Genomic DNA, 17,691 nt, shown 5'->3' on the forward strand with positions numbered 1-17,691 from the left:
AAATCCTAGTTCTAAACAGTACAAACACCAATGATTATTCAAAAACTGGGATACTGAAAACACACATCATGAAACAATTAGCCATAACCTCAAACAAACACTCAACTAGAATTAACAGTCTTTGGTTAACAGATTACAACAGTTAAGAACTATTCTTAACATTAGAATTCTTAAACTTAAGATAATATATTTGAAAAGCTTCAGGCTTAATAATCATCTTATGACATCTTAATTATTGTTGTTTACCCTTTATAAATAAAGTAAATTTCAAAATACATCTAAAGAAAAGATTTCATAAAGAAAAATGAATACTATCAGAACTCAAGAACTGAGTTATGATTTAAAAAAGAATGCAACTACATGTCTTTAAAATTATCTCAAATATGTTATTAATTAGTAAGCTAATTACCTTTAATTAATACAATTATTATGTTAAAATATTCAACCTGTTTTTCCCTGAAAATCTCTTTAATCCTATTTTACCATATAAACGCTAACTTTAGGTCAACCTATATTTATTAGCATAATTTACAAGTAGAATCTAAGTTAGTGAGCTTTAACTGCCTTTTAGTACTGTCGTTGTTTAGTTGTTAAGTTGTGTCTGCCTCTTTTGCGAGCCCATGGACTTTAGCCCTTCAGGCTCCTCTGTCCATGGGATTTCCCAGGCAAGAATACTGGAGTGAACTGGTCTTTATCTTTCTGGCTTACTTCACTCTGTATAATGGGCTCCAGTTTCATCCATCTCATTAGAACTGATTCAAATGAATTCTTTTTAGTGGCTGAGTCATAGTCCATAGTGTATATGTACCACAACTTCCTTATCCATTTGTCTGCTGATGGGCATCTAGGTTGCTTCCATGTCCTGGCTATTATAAACAGTGCTGCGATGAACACTGGGGTACACATGTCTCTTTCAGATCTGGTTTCCTCAGTGTGTATGCCCAGGCTCAGGGCTGGTGCACTGGGAAGACCCAGAGGGAAGGGATGGAGAGGGAGGTGGGGGCGGGGATCAGGATGGGGAACACATGTAAATCCATGGCTGATTCACGTCAATGTACGGCAAAAACCACTACAATACTGTAAAGTAATTAGCCTCCAACTAATAAAAATAAATGGGGAAAAAAAAAGAAAAGAATACTGGAGTGAGATGCCATTTCCTTCTCCAGAGGATGACCCAGGGATAGAACCCACGTCTTCTGCATTGGCAGGCGAATTCTTTACCACTGAGCCACCTGGGAAGCCCCCTTTCAGTTATTTAAGGACATACGTTTTATAGTATATATCACAGTATTTTAGAAGCCTAAAATTTAGCTTTTATGGGAACTAAAAATTCATTGTCAAGTCATATTTTAAGTCTGTGCAAGTTTTGCAATTTCCAAATTAAAAATTCAACTTCCTATGTTTTCAAATACTTGTTCAACATGTATTATGAATGAGCTCTTCCTGGAAAAAGCTGAAGTGTGTTTCCTTTAAAAGTTCCATTAATCACAGTTCCTCAAACCTCAGAGTGCTGACCATCCTTTTTTCCCTCCAGTTCTTCAAAGACATAATTGACAGAACATTATATAAGTTTAAGATATGCAGTGTGTTGATTTGAAACACTTGTATCTGGCAAAATGATCACCACTATAGCATTAGCTAACACCTCCATCATGTCATATAATTTCCATTTCTTTTAGTCGTGAGAACATTTAAGATCTACTCCCTTAGAAGAGTGCTGACCATCTTAATCCACATTTAACTTAAAAAAGAGACTTTAGAACAGGTACATTTCAAACCACTATGTTACTCTGCTCTACCTACACATGCAAATCAATGTCAATTTCTGTAATGATCTGGAGGCTTCAACCTCAAGTTCAAGAACAGAGTAATACAAGTCATTTTAGATCACTAATACAGCGACCCCATGGTCTGCAGCCAACCAGGCTCCTCTGTCCATGGTATTTCCCAGGCAAGAATACTGGAGTGGGTTGCCATTTCCTTCTCCAGGGGATCTCTCCCAACCCAGGGATTGAATTTGGTCTCCTGCATTGCAGGCAGATTCTTTACCAACTGAGCTACCAGGGAAGCTCAATATGTAAAGATCAGTACAGAGTTTTAAAGATAACTTTAGATGGAGAATTTTATTATGATGATAATTTCTGGAAAGTACACAGTGCAGTGTATTTTTTCTGATTTCATTTTCCAGCTAACAAAAATGAATTCAAATAAAACTTTGTGCATTGAATACCACTGCAATCCAGCAGCGACAAACATTGTATCATTCTTTTAGTCTGGGCTTTTAAAAAGAATTTAATACTCAAACTTTACTTGCCTTCAAAGATTTCCCAGAATATCACATACGGTTATTTAATTAGCGCTTCCCAAATAGTGTAAAAAAACAGCCAGGGCTCATTTTTTCTTTATGAAAGATTAAAAACATTCTCCAGTTAGAAATCTTAAAGGAAAAGTTTCATCTACATAGAATTCACAGCTTCACTAAGATCATTTTTTTTTTTCCTCTACAAAAACCATGGAAAAATATTTCTGTGTCTGTAGTAAAAACTCCAAAGAGAGTTAGAAAGGTTCTCTGCAATAAGACAGTTTGACATTCAAGAGAGAAACATTTGACTACCTTACACAGTATTCAGTATCTTAGAACCTTAAAAACATTATCAAAGCAAGAACTAAGGAAATCACACAAAAGTTATTCACTTAAGATGTCCTAATCTTTAAAAATTCCAAAGAAGGGTCAGCATCTGAGACGATGTCCACTGATAAAAGGGACAAAAGCACGTTCTATCAATGGCTACAATTCAGAGATGGTCTCTGAGGAGACCAGTCACTGCCAAGTCTCCATCTGCTTGACCTGTTGTTCTAGGGTCTTGGGAGGCTCCACCAGTAACATGCTGAAGTTGTAGGGCAGGTGTGCATGAAAAACAGAAACAGGGAGGATCAGAAGTCTTTCTTTCCCTCTTTTTTCTTAAGCATCAGGAAAACAAAATTAATCTAAAATAGGAAACTTTCCTGACTTTCCAAAGAATACTACTTTATTTGGGAGTTGTGGGCTAAATGCAGAGCCCCTATTTCTATATGAGTTTGAGAAGGAATGGGCTTCCCTGGTGACTTAGCAGGTAAAGACTGTCTGCCTACGGTGCAGGAGACCCGGGTTGGATCCCTGAGTCTGGAAAAACCCCTGGAGAAGGAAATGGCAATGCACTCCAGTATTCTTATCTGGAGAATCCCATGGATAGAAGAGCCTGGCTGGCTACAACATATGTGGTCGCCAAGAGTTGGACAGGACTAAAAGACTAACACACACACTGGGAGGGAATAAAAAAATATCAACTAGGGGATTTTTAGAATCAGGTGAAATAAATTAAAAACCTAATTAATTACATCCCAATATTAAGATACTACACAGTAGCATGAAACATTAAATAGGGAGATATAATTGTTTTTTTTTTTTTTTCAGAAGTCAGATGAGACAGAAAGCAAAGGAACTATCTATGAAAGATCCTTTTTCTTTGCACTGAGTTGGATCCACTTTCTTGATTCCATGTAAAACATCAAGCTGTAATTACCAACTTTTCGGAGCTCAAAGGAAGATTCAAACTGGTGCCCAGATGCCAGGAGGAGGACCGCATAATTAATTCCTGACTGTAGTGTTGGCTCTGATTCAAATGCCTTTTTGAACCTATAAAAAAAAAACAACCCATAAATGTACAAGTTTACTTTCTCAATCATGAAACTCTGAGTTTGCAATAGCTTCTGTTTGCATAACTCCAAGGCCTGAGCAAGTAAAAATATTCCACTGGCCTTCACCCCAGAATCTAGTGTGCTATTAGGATTTAATGCTTAAGTAACTGCATACCCTCACCCTCAGCAACATGGCATTCCCCCCACTTAACTCAGCCTCACCATAGCAGCCCCAGTCTTTAAAAAAATCCTCTCTTCAACAGTCTTCCAGAAATGTGACAGAATGTATGTGTGTGTGTGCAAGCATTTATAAACAGTGAAAATTTAAAGATAAGAACCCTGTGCATATTTGTTAACTGGTTTTTTGAAACGTTTTATAAGTAAACAAAGTAAAAACAATACACAAAGCAGTCAGGAATATTATCTACATAACATACTGAAACAATCACTTTCATAAGAGTGATATAGAAACACAATAAAGAATGTCAATTGCAATAAGAAATTAGGAAAACAGAGACGGTGCTTGTGCATACTAGTTTTTGCTCAAAGAGAATGAGAACCATTTTCTGGATGTGCGTGAATCTATCCACCTTTAAAAATGCTTCAACATTTGAAAAGTCTTCAGCGCCTGTGCATCCACTATATTTTCAAGGTAACACTTCGTAGGTTCTGTTCAAGGGTCCCCTCATAGACATCATTTTACAGGCAATAATACTCAGTATTATTTCATTTAAGAGCATGAAGAAGAACAAAATTAACATAAATGGCCTAGTAACTAATAAAAACTGAGACAAACATGAAAAATGAAATCTCTACTTTAAAAAACCAGATTGAGAAAAATATAAGACTAAATACCTAGTGAATAAACATTTAATGATACAATAAAGAGATACTTAGGGTAAAACATTAAAATTCCAAGAAAAAGCATTTTTATCAAAATCATTAACTGAAAATGAAAGATGGGAGTTGCAAAAATGGCCGCGGGCACAATGGTGTATGTTAGAGTATATTCTCGGCTATTATACATACTTTAAATTTTCTGTACTTTAAAATGGTAAGGTAAACTTCAAAAGAAAAGGATAAGTACATATTTTCTGAATACTGAGAATCATGTGCCCTTTTAAGGGTCTTGCTTTTTAATCGGGAAAAGTATCTCTGAGATGAAACAAAACCCAAACAAGTATTAACTTTAACTAGTTGGCTTGAACAGTTTTGCATGTGGAATAAGAAAAAAATATTTTCAACTGCATCACTGCTGATGATTAAGAATTTCTCTTCACTCCAGAAGTACAGGAGTTTACCAAATGTAAAATGGAAAAACCATGTAACCCAGATTGCTGATATCCAAAGCAGGTCATATCAAGGAAAGACATGATTTATAAGTTTTAGACTCATACAAAATCCAAAGGTCTTTGTGTTTTCTCAGAGGCAATTAAAAAGTCCAAATAAAAAAGATATAGCAGAAGAAAGGAGTTAATACCTTTCTTTCTACCAGTAATTTATATTTTCTGCCAATTCATATCAATATATGAAATATCTTTCAACAAATAAATTTTTCATTTTTACTGAAAGAAAAAACCATGGAAAAGTTCTCTTAATATATTCAAAGGAAGATGCAAAAAGCAAGATAATCCTAAATCATTCAATAAATACTGGTAAGTACTTCCTATGTGCCAAACTAACCAAACTGAAAAAAATAATGGGCTTAGATCTGTTTTTCTGTTACCAAAAACAATACAATTTAAAACATTTTAAGCAAAATATAGATGCCAATAAATTAATAATTTACATTTTCTATGGCTCAGAACACTTCATAATAAGATGCATATTGAGGAGAAAGTCTTAAGGAAGTAGGAATTCTCACACATTGAAAAGTAAATTAATATACTATTTCTTGGTAGAAATTTTCCAATATCTATCAAAAATTGTAAAATGTCAATAAAAAGCAATGCATACCTATTGACACAATATTTCCATATCTATGGATTTACACTAAGAAAAAGCATTAAATATGAATACCAGACCACCTAATCTGTCTCCTGAGAAACCTGTATGCAAGACAAGAAGCAACAGTTAGAACCAGACATGGAACAACTGACTGGTTCAAAATGGGAAAAATTGTCACCCTTCTTATTTAACTTATATGCAGAGTATATCATGAGAAATGCCAGTCTGGATGAATCACATGCTGGACTCAAGATTGCCAGAAGAAATATCAACAGCCTCAGATATACAGATGATACCACTCTAATGGCAGAAAGCAAAGAGGAACTAAACAGTCTCTTTCTTGATGAGGGTGAAAGAGGAGACTGAAAAACCTGGTTTGAAACTCAGCATTAAAAAAAACAAAGATCATGACATCTAGTTCCATTGCTTCGTGGCAAATAAAAGGGGAAAAAGTAGAAGCAGTGACAGATTTTATTTTCTTGGGCTCCAAAATCACTGTGGACGGTGCCTGCAGCCATGAAATTAAAAGATGCTTGCTCCTTGGAAGGAAAGCTCTAACAAACCTAGACAGTGTATTAAAAAGCAGAGACATCACTTTGCCAACAAAGGTCCATATAGTCAAAGCTGTGGTTTTTCCAGTAGTCATGTACGGATGTGAGAGCTGGACCATAAAGAAGGCTGAGTGCTGAAGAACTGATGCTTTTGAACTGTGGCGTTGGAGAAGACTCTTGAGAGTCCCTTAGACTGCAAGGAGATCCAACCAGCAAATCCTAAAGGAAACCAACCCTGAGTATTCACTGGAAGGACTAGTGCTGAAGCTAAAGCTCCAAAACTTTGGTCACCTGATACAAACAGCAGAATCGCTGGAAAACACCCTGATGCTGGGAGAGATCAAAGGCAAAATGAAAAGGGGGTGACAGAGGATGAGATGGTTAGATAGCAACACCGACTCAACGGACATGAATCTGAGCAAACTCTGGGAGACAGTGAAGGACAGAGGAGGCCTGGCATGCCACAGTGCATGTGGTCACAAAGAGTTGGACACGACTTGGTGACTAATCAACAACAACAAAATGTAACCAGACATTTGGTTATAAGAATATTTGTTACAAGATGAAAAACTACTTCCTAGATATCCAAAAATATTGGAAAATATAACATGGAACAAAATGTATTCTAATTGTTGGAAAGCTATGTAACCATTTAAATTGTAGAAGAATATTCAATGTCAGGGGAAACTTGAGCTTCCAAGTAAGATGCAATAGTCTACTAGGGAGCCATCCCTCCTGCTACAACAACTAGGTGGGGAAAAGGATACACATCAAGAACATATTTTTATAGTCATTGGAGATCTATGGAAGCAACAACATCATCATTGAAATAAAACTCCAAGGAGGGAAATGTCTTTCCAAGATGAAGCACTTTCGTCTCTATAGGGGCTTTTGCTGATTCTGACCATAAGATTAAGCATAGGCTTGGTATAGGCAGAGAAACTCTACCTATTTGAAACTTTACCAGGGAAAAGAGAAACAAGTGGATTTCCTGATAGTTGCATGAGCTGGCATGACAAGGTGAAACCCTGAGGGACCCCAAACATGTAGCCGATTTTCTCCAAAGGACATTTGCTTACCACTGGCTGTATGGGCAGTTGGGGATGAGGTATGGCTGGAATAGCAGTGAAATCTGAAGTTTGGCGGTGCTTAGAAGTAAATACTAGAGGGAGGAGACTACAACGAATAGCTGACAATCTCCTCCAAAGTCTGGAGCTATATAATGTAAGAGAATAAAGACTCAAACTCAAAACTCCAAAGGGCAGTTATAAAATCCTCCACAGTATTCAAGGGATAAGAAGGTAGAACCCTGCTTGGCTCTCAGTCAAAAGCTGAGGGTGGTCATATCAGGAAGCAGGGACAAAAACAGAGATAGATGGGTCAATAAAACTGAAACCGGGACCAACCCAACTCAACTGCAGTTTTTGAGGTAATCAGCGCCTCACCATGTCTGGCTAACAGAGGGAAGTGAGAGCCTTCTATGAGGGAAAATAAAATCATTCTTAATCTCAATAATTCTTATATATAAAATGTATGGCATACAGTAAAGAATTATGAGAACTTCAGAATCAGGAAAAAATGACCAATAAACAAAAGAGCAAAAGAGACAAGAGGACTTGACTCACAGATAATTCATATGTTGGAGTTTGTAGACAAGGACTTTAAATCATTATTACAAATATGGTGAAGAAAATTGAGGAAAAAATGGACAAATGAAGGAAAAGAAGATTTCAACATAGAGTGGGAATCTAAAAATAAAGAGAATCAAGTAGTCTAGAACTGAAATATATAACACCTGGAAATAAAAATTCATTGGATAGGTTTAAACTAGACAGCATATTAAAAAGCAGAGACATTACTTTGTCAACAAAGGTCCGTCTAGTCAAGGCTATGGTTTTTCCAGGGGTCATGTATGGATGTGAGAGTTGGATTGTAAAAAAAGCTGGGCGCCGAAGAATTGATGCTTTTGAACTGTGGTGTGGGAGAAGACTCTTGAGAGTCCCTTGGACTGCAAGGAGGTCCAACCAGTCCATCCTAAAAGAAATCAGTGCTGAATATTCATTGGAAGGACTGATGCTGAAGCTGAAACTCCAATACTTTGGCCACCTGATGCGAAGAGCTGACCCATTGGAAAAGACCCTGATGCTGGGAAAGATTGAGGGCAGGAGAAGGGGATGACAGAGGATGAGATGGTTGGATGGCATCACCGACTCGATGGGCATGAGTTTGGGTGGAATCTGGGAGTTGGTGATGGACAGGGAGGCCTGGCGTGCTGTGGTTCATGAGGTTGCAAAGAGTCAGACACGACTGAGCGACTGAACTGAACTGAACTGAGACAGGGGAGAAGATGGATTTGGTGAAGGAAAAAAAAAGGTCAATAAAAAGTTTGTAAACTGATACAGAGAGAGGAAAAGGGAGGGGAAAAGACACAACAGAATGTAAGAGACACATCAGACACAGTTAAATAGTCTAACATATGTATCATGGTGGCCCTAGAAAGAAGGATTAGAGAATACAGAACACAAGAAGTATTTGAAGGCACAAAGTCAAAATTACTCCAAGACTGTCAAAAACATTAACACACAGATTCAAGAAGCTCTACTTCAAGCTGGATAGGATAAAATATGCATAGCCTAAATGCTAAAAATCAAAGACACAGAGGGAAATGTTAAAATCAGCCAGAGAGATAAAGATATATTACCTTCAAAGGAGGCATTTTATTGCAATTTTATAGACAAAACTGATAGCTGACTTTGCAATACAAACTATGGAATAAAATTGATAGCTGACTTTGTAATACAAACTATGGAAGCTAAAAGATAATGCAATGACATATTTAGAGTGGTGAAAGAAAAAAGAAGAGTTACAAATAAGCAAAAACTGGCAGGATTCGTCACCAACAGATCTGCATGCAAAAGGTACTAAAAGTATCCAGGCTAAAGGATAGTGATTCCATTTGGAAGCACTGAACTGCAAAAGAGCGTCAGAAAGAGTACTGAAGCAAAAGTGAAAATCGCTCAGTTATGTCTGACTCTTTTCCACCCCATGGACTATAGAGCTCATGGAATTCTGCAGGCCAGAATACTGGAGTGGGTAGTCTTTTCCTTTTCCAGGGGATCTTCCCAATCCAGGGATCGAACCCAGGTCTGCTGCATTGCAGGTGGATTCTTTGCCAGCTGAGCCACAAGGGAAGCCCAAGAACACTGGAGTGCATAGCCTATTCCATCTCCAGCGGATCTTCTCAACTCAGGAATCAAACCAGGGTCTCCTGCATTGCAGGTGGATTCTTTACCAACTGAGTTATCAGGGAAAGGCACTAGCTATTTTTAAACTACTGAATATTTATTCTGCTTTAAGTTTCTCTCCAGTCAATCCTGAAGGAAATCAGTCAATCAAACCAGTCAATCCTAAAGGAAATCAGTCCTGAATATTCATTGAAAGGACTGATGTTGAAGCAGAAACTCCAATACCCTGGACATCTGATGCAAAGAACTGACTCATTGGAAAAGGCCCTGAGGCTGGGAAAGATTGAAGGCAGGAGGAAAAGGGGACAGAGGATGAGATGGTTGGATGGCATCACCGACTCGATGGACAGGAGTTTGAGCAAACTCTGGGAGTTGGTAAGGGACAGGGAAGCCTGGCGTGCTGCAGTCCATGGGGTCTCAAAGACAAGACTGAGTGACTAGATGGCTGAAGTTTCTTTAAGGAAGTGGTAAAATACAAATTTAAGGTAGACTTTAAGAGTCAAGGATGTGGATGGCCATCTCTAGGGAACTCCTAAAAGCATAATATAAAGAGTATTGTGTGTGTGTGTGTGTGTGTGCGTGTGCGTGTGTGCATGCACGCACGTGCTAAGCTCTTTCAGTCATGTCCAACTCTTCGCAACCCTATGGACTATAGCCTGTCAGGCTCCTCTGTCCAAGGGATTCTCCAGGCAAGAATACTGGAGTGGGCTGCCACACCCTCCTCCAAGGGGTTTTTCCAATCCAGGGATTGAACTCGCGTCTCTTACATCTCCTGCATTGGCAGGCAGGTTCTTTACTATGACTAAAGTGTTAATAGAGTATAAAATGCAACACTAAATTAATAGAAAAAATGGGGGAATGGAGGACTAAAGAAACAAAGATATGAAATAAGTAGAAAATGAATTGCAAGACATAAGCACAACTAGACAAAAAATATCAGTGATATGGAAGACTTAAATATTATGATTAAGCAGGTCAATCAAACTGTCTTATGTGGAACACTATACCCAACAATGGTGGGCTGTTTCTGGGGCTATAAAGGCACCTCTTATTACAGTAGAATTAAACCAGAGAACAAGAAAGGTACATCTGTATATTGGGCAACCTACTTCTGAATAAGCCAGGGTTCAAAGATTCACATTGAAAATTAAAAGGTATTTGAGCTAAACAACATTGAAAGTTCAATATATCAAAACTTCTGGGATGCAGAACAATTTTTATCTTTAAATGCATATGCTGGGAAAGCAGCAAGGGTGAAAAAAAAATCAATGCTCTAAACTTCCATCTAGAAACAAAACAGCACATATTCCAAAATAAAGCAGAAGGAAGATATAATAAAGAAATCAATGAAGCAGAAAATAGATGTGCAATAAAGAAAATGAACAGTGTCAAAAGGGGAAGATTAATAAAGTTGATAAGCCCCTAGATAGACTGCTCATCAGAGAGAGAAAGAGAAATGAAAAGGGGTACATTAGTACAGGTCCTACAAGCATTAAGTGTTAGTTGCTCAATCGTGTCTGACTCTTTGCAACCCCATGGACTGTGGCCCGCCAGGGTCCTCTGTCCATGCAATTCTCCAGACAAAAATACTGGGGTGGGTTGCCATGCCCTTCTCTCAAAGATCTTCCTGAACCAGGGACTGAACCCATGTCTCCTGCAGGCAGGCAGATTCTTTACCATCAGAGCCACAGGGGAAGTGTCCCAGGTGGCGCTAGTGGTAAAGAACCCGCCTTGTCAATGCAAGAGATTTAAGAGAAGTGGTTTCAAAAGTCTGTTCTGTACATCTGTGTCTCTTTTTCTGTTTCAGTCCCTGGGTCTGAAAGATCCTCTGGAGGAGAGCATGGCAATCCACTCCAGTATTCTTGCCTGGAGAATCCCATGGACAGAGGAGCCTGGAGGGCTACAGTCCATAGGGTTGCAAAGAGTTGGACATGACCGAAGTGACTTAGCACACAAAGGTATACAAGCATTAAAAAGAAAGTAAACGGATATCTGGAACAACCTTAAGCCAATAAATATGGCAACTTAGGAGAACAGGAAAATTTTCCTGAAATTCACAGATGAGTATGATACAAGGAAAAAAAAAAAAAAAGGAAACAATAGTTCTATGTCTATTACAAAATTGATAACAATCTGAAATTATTCTTTTTTCCACCTATCTCTCATATTGTACTCACTCTGACAGCAGGGGCCTTGCCTGCTGTCTTGTTGAGGACTAAATCTTCAGCACTCGACTTAGCAGGAGCCCAACTCACTGCAGGTGATTTCAAAATACCTGCTGCGTGAAGAAAACCTGCATCCACCTCTTACCAAGAGCCAGGCTGTGACAAGTGATACATACAGCAGGTCACATAAAAAATAATCTCCTCACTTCCTTAGTAGTCTAAATCCTGACCTTGATAAAACCATAAGCCCAGAGAGCTACTGCCTTAATCCACATTACTGAATTGCATAGTACCTTCACCACATTCTATTTTAATGTTACTAGAATGCACTATTTAATAAAAATATTAAAGATATTATTTGTATAGTTTTCATTGTTGCCTACTTATATGAGAAACTACTTTATTATTAGGGAGAGGATAGCCTCCTCTGAAAAAGCAGCATATGGTTCATTTTTCATGCTATTACTGAAGCTTATTTTAAAGAGCATGTTAATCCTTATCACTGGCGTATCCGTGTCCCTTGGTGCTAACTTTCCATATATGTATTATCATTTCACTGTTTCTTTAAATTCAAACTTAATAAAAATGCATGTGCTGTGCCCAGTCGCTCAGTTGTGTCTGACTCTGCAATCCCATGAACTGTGGCCCGCCAGGCTCCTCTGTCCATGGGATTCTCCAGGCAAGAACACTGGAGTGGGTTGTCATGCCCTCCTCCAGGGGATTGTCCCAACCCAGGGATCAAACCCAGGTCTCCTGCATTTCAGGCAGATTCTTGACCGTCTGAGCCACCAGGGAAGCCCAAGAATCACTAGAGGGGGTAGCCTATCCCTTCTCCAGGGGATCTTCCCGACCCAAGAATCAAACTGGGGGTCTCCTGCATTGCAGGCCGATTCTTCACCAGCTGAGGTACCAGGGAAGCCCAAGAAGAATGCATACAGAGGCTAAAATAATGAAACAATCCATTGCAGCTGAAGAAGATGTACAGTCATTTTAGCATAAATGTGCCAAGTATCAATAACAAACCCCAGTGGCTTGCCAATTTCTACATCAGCTGGCTCAGCTCTGCCTGACACTTTTTTCCCTCTGAGACCTAGCCTGACGGAGCAGCTTTCTCTAGAAAACGGCTAAGGAAAAGCATATTCAGCACAACCAAGACACGGCTTTTAAAGCTTCTGCTGGTAAAAAGCATCAGCCAACATACAAATCAGAACCTGGTATCATGGGGTGGAAACATATAACCTTCCTATGAGCAGGGACAGTGTATTTCTAACAATACAATAGAGCGCTGATGATATTCTCTACCACAGGAAGCTGTGGTTACTGCCAGAGAGTAAAAGACACAAAAATAATAGCTGCCTCTTATGAGTGGGCACCTACTAAGTACAGGCATCGCACTTGACACTTCAAGCATAATATTTCTAATTCATACACCTCCTTAAGGCAGGGAGGATTCTCTCAAGTTTTCTAATCAGAACTCTGCAGCATGGAAATACTAAGCCATGCGGTTTAAAAGTGGTTGAGGAGGAACTTGACCCACTTCTGCCAGATTCTAAACCTGAGCCCTCCCCTCTGTATAACTTTGCCTACTCTTTGGTGTGTATTTAAAAAAAAATTTTTAATCCATTTTCATTACTTTGGCTTTTGTTTTTTTAGTAAAAAGGAATTGGGTGAAATAGGAAAAATAATAACGAGAAATGAAAATAGAACTGTGTTTACATTAAAAATAAAGTTTGGATTCTATCCACTACAGAAACCGGTATTGATGTACTCTTGGAAAGAGTGGTGTTTGTCACAAAATGTACTTGATCCATCTCATCAGATTAGAGACTAAATTTTTAAAAGACTGCCATGGCAATACCACTGGATGTGCCCATAAAAATGAATCAAAGAGGGCTTCCCTGGTAAAGTTGTAGAGTTGTAAAGAATCTGCCTGCCAATGCAGGAGACGAGGGTTCGATCTCTGGTCTGAAAAGATCCCACATGCTGCAAAGCAACTAAGGCCCTGCTCCACAACTACTGAGCCGGAGCTCTAGCGTCCTGGAGCTGCAACTACTGAGCCCTCCTGTCGCAACCGCTGAAGCCCGCATGCATTAGAGCCCATGCTCCGCAACGAGAGAGACCACTGCCATGAGAAGCCTGCACACCTCAACTAGAGAGTAGCCCCTGCTCGCCACCAACTAGAGTGTAGCCCACACAGCCACGAAGGCCCAGCACTGCCAAAAATAAATGAATAGATCAATAAAATTATTTTTCAAAATACACCAAAGATGTTACATGCCATTGAAAACTTGACAGTTTAACTAGCAAGAGGATAAATGAACATGAACAGTAGGTTAGACCTTCCACAAAGAAATAGATAAACAATGGTTAATAATATAAAACTATAAAAATACAGCAATAAAACAATTAGAGGGCTTCTCCAGTGGCTCAGTGGTAAAGAATCTGCCTGCAGTGCAGAGAGAGACAGGAGACACAGGTTCAATCCCGAGTTGGGAAGATCCCCTGGAGAAGGACAAGGCAACCCACTCCAGTGTTCTTGCCTGGAGAATCCCATGGACAGAGGAGCCTGGTGGGAGAAAGTCCATGGGGCAGCAAAGAGTCAGACACAACTGAAGCAACTTAGCATGAAGCTAAATTAAGACTTCATGAAGGAAACAAATCTTAAGGATGGCAACAAACATCTCAAGAAAATTCTAGGGAGTATATTTGAGTAACTAAAGTTATTTACACTATGGTTGATTTCTTTCTACTTAGTACTAAATATGTGTTGAAAGAGGATAAATAATTTGTAATCTTCAATTCATTATTACATTGAAGAGATGCAAAATTACTGTCCGAGTTTTCAGAGCAACAGATTTTTGTTCAAGGACTGCCTTATGTCAGCAGTGTATTTGTCACTTGATTGCAACTAGCTCTAAGAAAGCTAAGTACTTGCTAATAGAGTGATGAGTCTTTAGAATAAAAACTTGGCTCACTTTTTGCATTTGTACTGAGATGTGCAACCAAGTAAAGAATAAAGGAAATATTCTTGAATCAATTGTTTCTAGCTAAAGAGCATCTATTTCCCACCAAAGAAGAAACTAAGCTCTAGTTCTTTCTATTTAGCTGTCATTTTCCTCCTTTCTGATATAAACAGCTGTGATTCTTTCTGTAAGATATACAAGTAATTAAATTAGAATTTCACAGTGCTTTACATCTCTAGGGATATTTCTGAAATTATCACTCACAAAATAACTCAGAAGGAAAGCAAGACAGCATGAGACAAAAATTAATGCTGAATCACTCTGTTGATTTTATCTGGGGATGGGGAAACCCTCTCCAATTCATACAATTTATTTGTATATAATTTTATTGTAATAGGAAAGTCAGGATGAAAAATATAAAAAGCCAAAATTCTAGCTATCTCCTTTCAGTCCTTTTACTATGTACATATTTTTCCAAAAACAAGAATCATACTATTTTAATTACCTGTTTTTTAAATTTTCATATGATATCATGATGCATGTTACTATTAAATATTTATTTAAAACCACAATCGTCTTTTGGGCCTATACTCAAAAGAATTGAAAACAGAGGATTCAAATAGATATTTTTATACCCATGTTCATAGTAATATTTATTCATTAATAGCTAAAAGGTGGAAACAAACACAAATGTCCACTGACAGGTGAATGGGTAAAGACAAAGTACATAAAATGGAACATTATTCAGCCTTTAGAATGGAGATTCAGACACATGCTACAACATGAAAGTGAAAGTTGCTCGGTTGTGTCCAACTCTGCAATCCCATGGACTACACAGTCCATGGAATTCTCCAGGCCAGAATACTGGAGTGGGTAGCCTTTTCCTGCTCCAGGGGATCTTCCCAACCCAGGGACTGAACCCAGATCTTCCGCATTGCGGGCAGATTCTTTATTAGCTGAGCCACAAGGAAAGCCCAAGAATACTGGAGTGGGTAGCCTATCCCTTCTCTCCAGCGGATATTCCCAACCCAGGAATTGAACCAGGGTCTCCTGCATTGCAGGCAGATTCTTTACCAACTGAGCTATGAGGGATGCCCCATTGCTACAACCTGGATGCACTTTAAGAATGTCATTCTAAGTGAAATAAGCCATTCACAAAAAAGATATATACTGTATGATTCCACTTATATGAGATACCTAGAGTAATCAAGTTCATAGAGACAGAAAGTGGAATAGTGGTTGCCAGGAGCTGGGGGGAAAGGGGAATCCAAAATTGTTTAATGGGTATAGAGTTTGAGTTTTGAGAGGGGGGAGTTTGTGGGGCGGGGAGTGGTGATGGAAGCACAGCGTTGTGAATGTACTTAATGCCACTGAATCATACCTTCAAAAATGGTTAAAATGGTAAGCTTTATTTATGTATATTGCTACCATCAACCCTCCACACACACACCTCTGAATGAATGATATCCCATCACTTGAGGGTATCCTTCCATTTAACAGCTTCCCGACGGTTGGACACTTAGGTTTCTTCTGGTTTTTCATTACCATAAAATTTAGTGTAGTGAGCACTGTAAACATATCTTTATTTCCATATCTGCTATTTCTTTTGGACAGTTTACAAAGGATGTAACTGAACTAAAGAACATGAATTATTTCAAGGTTCTTGATACATCATGCCAAACTGCTTTCCAGAAAGGTCTTACCAGTTCACATTCCCAAGAGCAGCGTAAGAGAGAGATTTTTACCTTGCACTCATGCCAAAATAGTCTCATCTATTTTCATTTTTGCTAACTGATAATAACAAGAGAGCACAGCTCAGGATTTTAATGGGCACTTATCTGATTGCTCCTGAGAGTGAATAGTTTTCAAATGTTTATGACCAATCTAGACGTATCCTTCCAATAACTGCCAATTCTCTTAAATTAAAATGCAAAACCCATACTCTTAAGAACTCTAGGAAGACAGGAGGAGATACATTTGGGAAAGTTCTGAAGAGGAGGTAAGGCCAAGGGTTTAAACTTAATCTTTAAGGATATGAAGAACAGTAAACATTTAGGAAGAAGGAACTGGCAGTAAAATCCAGGGAAATTCTAAATATTTAATTAAAAAAGAATAGTCATATTACCAATTATGGGTTAGCTATTCAATAAAATGGATCCATTAAGCGAAATTTCCAGAGACAGAGAACTCTGCACTGTTGAAAAACTCCCCAAGCAGTTCTGATAGTCAGCTAGATTTGGAAACAACTGCTTTGGTTCACCAAGCAAAATCACTACTGTTCTTCCAAATGCTCCTTCCATTTCATCATAATACCTGGCAAACATCCAGTTCTCATTCTCACTCAACCCTCTGACAACTTGGTTACAGAGAGCAAGCCTTAGTTTCTCTCCTTAAGTGCTTATTACCTGTAAAACACAATTAGGAAATCTCCCAGTGACTTGTTAAATATTACCATTCTTGGACTTCGACTTGGTCATGCCACAATCTGTCATCTGTTGAATGGCATGTTAAATCAAGGTCAAGACATGAGACCAGTGTACCAGGTTGCTTGTTTACAAAGCAATCGTGGGTACATGGTGTGTTTTCCCCAAGTCTCCAGGTCATCTTGGAATTGCTGGTTCCTTAAGAGCCCGCTACCCCTGGACATCAATGAGCTGGGTGTCGTGCTGAGTTATTAAGAACTCTTCAGGTTTTGTGTTCTGAGGATAAAAATCACCCAAATTTGGGGAATTCGATTAATAGATACAACCAAGGACGAAACGAAAATGATGTCAGTGGAATAACGGTGAGATCAAACTTGGGGGGTTAGGAGGGTAGTGGAAATAGAGATAACATGAAGAAAGATATCTCGAAGCCAAGATAAAGAAAAAAGGGCAAATCTGGCAAATGGAAAATAGACATTGGTCTTTATTTGTATGTCAGTTGGTTTGTTACATAACTCTTCCTAAGTAAAGCCAACTCCATTAATAATGTACAAACTAAACAGTTATTAGGCACAATCACTGTTTGAATAGCACTGTCACTGACGTAAAACAAAATCAGTTGATAAGGCAAAGCTGTCTGTTCTTTCCCAAGCTACTATGGAAAAATGAACACATAAATGCTAAAAACAGACTTAATGCTTTTAGCTTCCTAACTATGG

The 17,691-nt window shown here is 38.5% G+C and overlaps 1 protein-coding gene across 1 annotated transcript in view; it reads right to left on the bottom strand.

Moving 5' to 3' along the window:
* MAP3K5 (mitogen-activated protein kinase kinase kinase 5) overlaps nt 1-17,691 on the bottom strand; it is a 212,502-nt gene that overhangs the window by 102,371 nt on the left and 92,440 nt on the right. Inside the window, exon 8 of the mRNA XM_061130296.1 lies at nt 3,564-3,676. Coding sequence (XP_060986279.1) covers nt 3,564-3,676 — 113 coding nt within the window. The remainder of the gene's footprint in view (nt 1-3,563; nt 3,677-17,691) is intronic.

The sequence above is a fragment of the Dama dama genome, chromosome 26 (genome assembly GCF_033118175.1).
Source record: "Dama dama isolate Ldn47 chromosome 26, ASM3311817v1, whole genome shotgun sequence".
NCBI classification, from domain to species: Eukaryota; Metazoa; Chordata; class Mammalia; order Artiodactyla; family Cervidae; genus Dama; species Dama dama.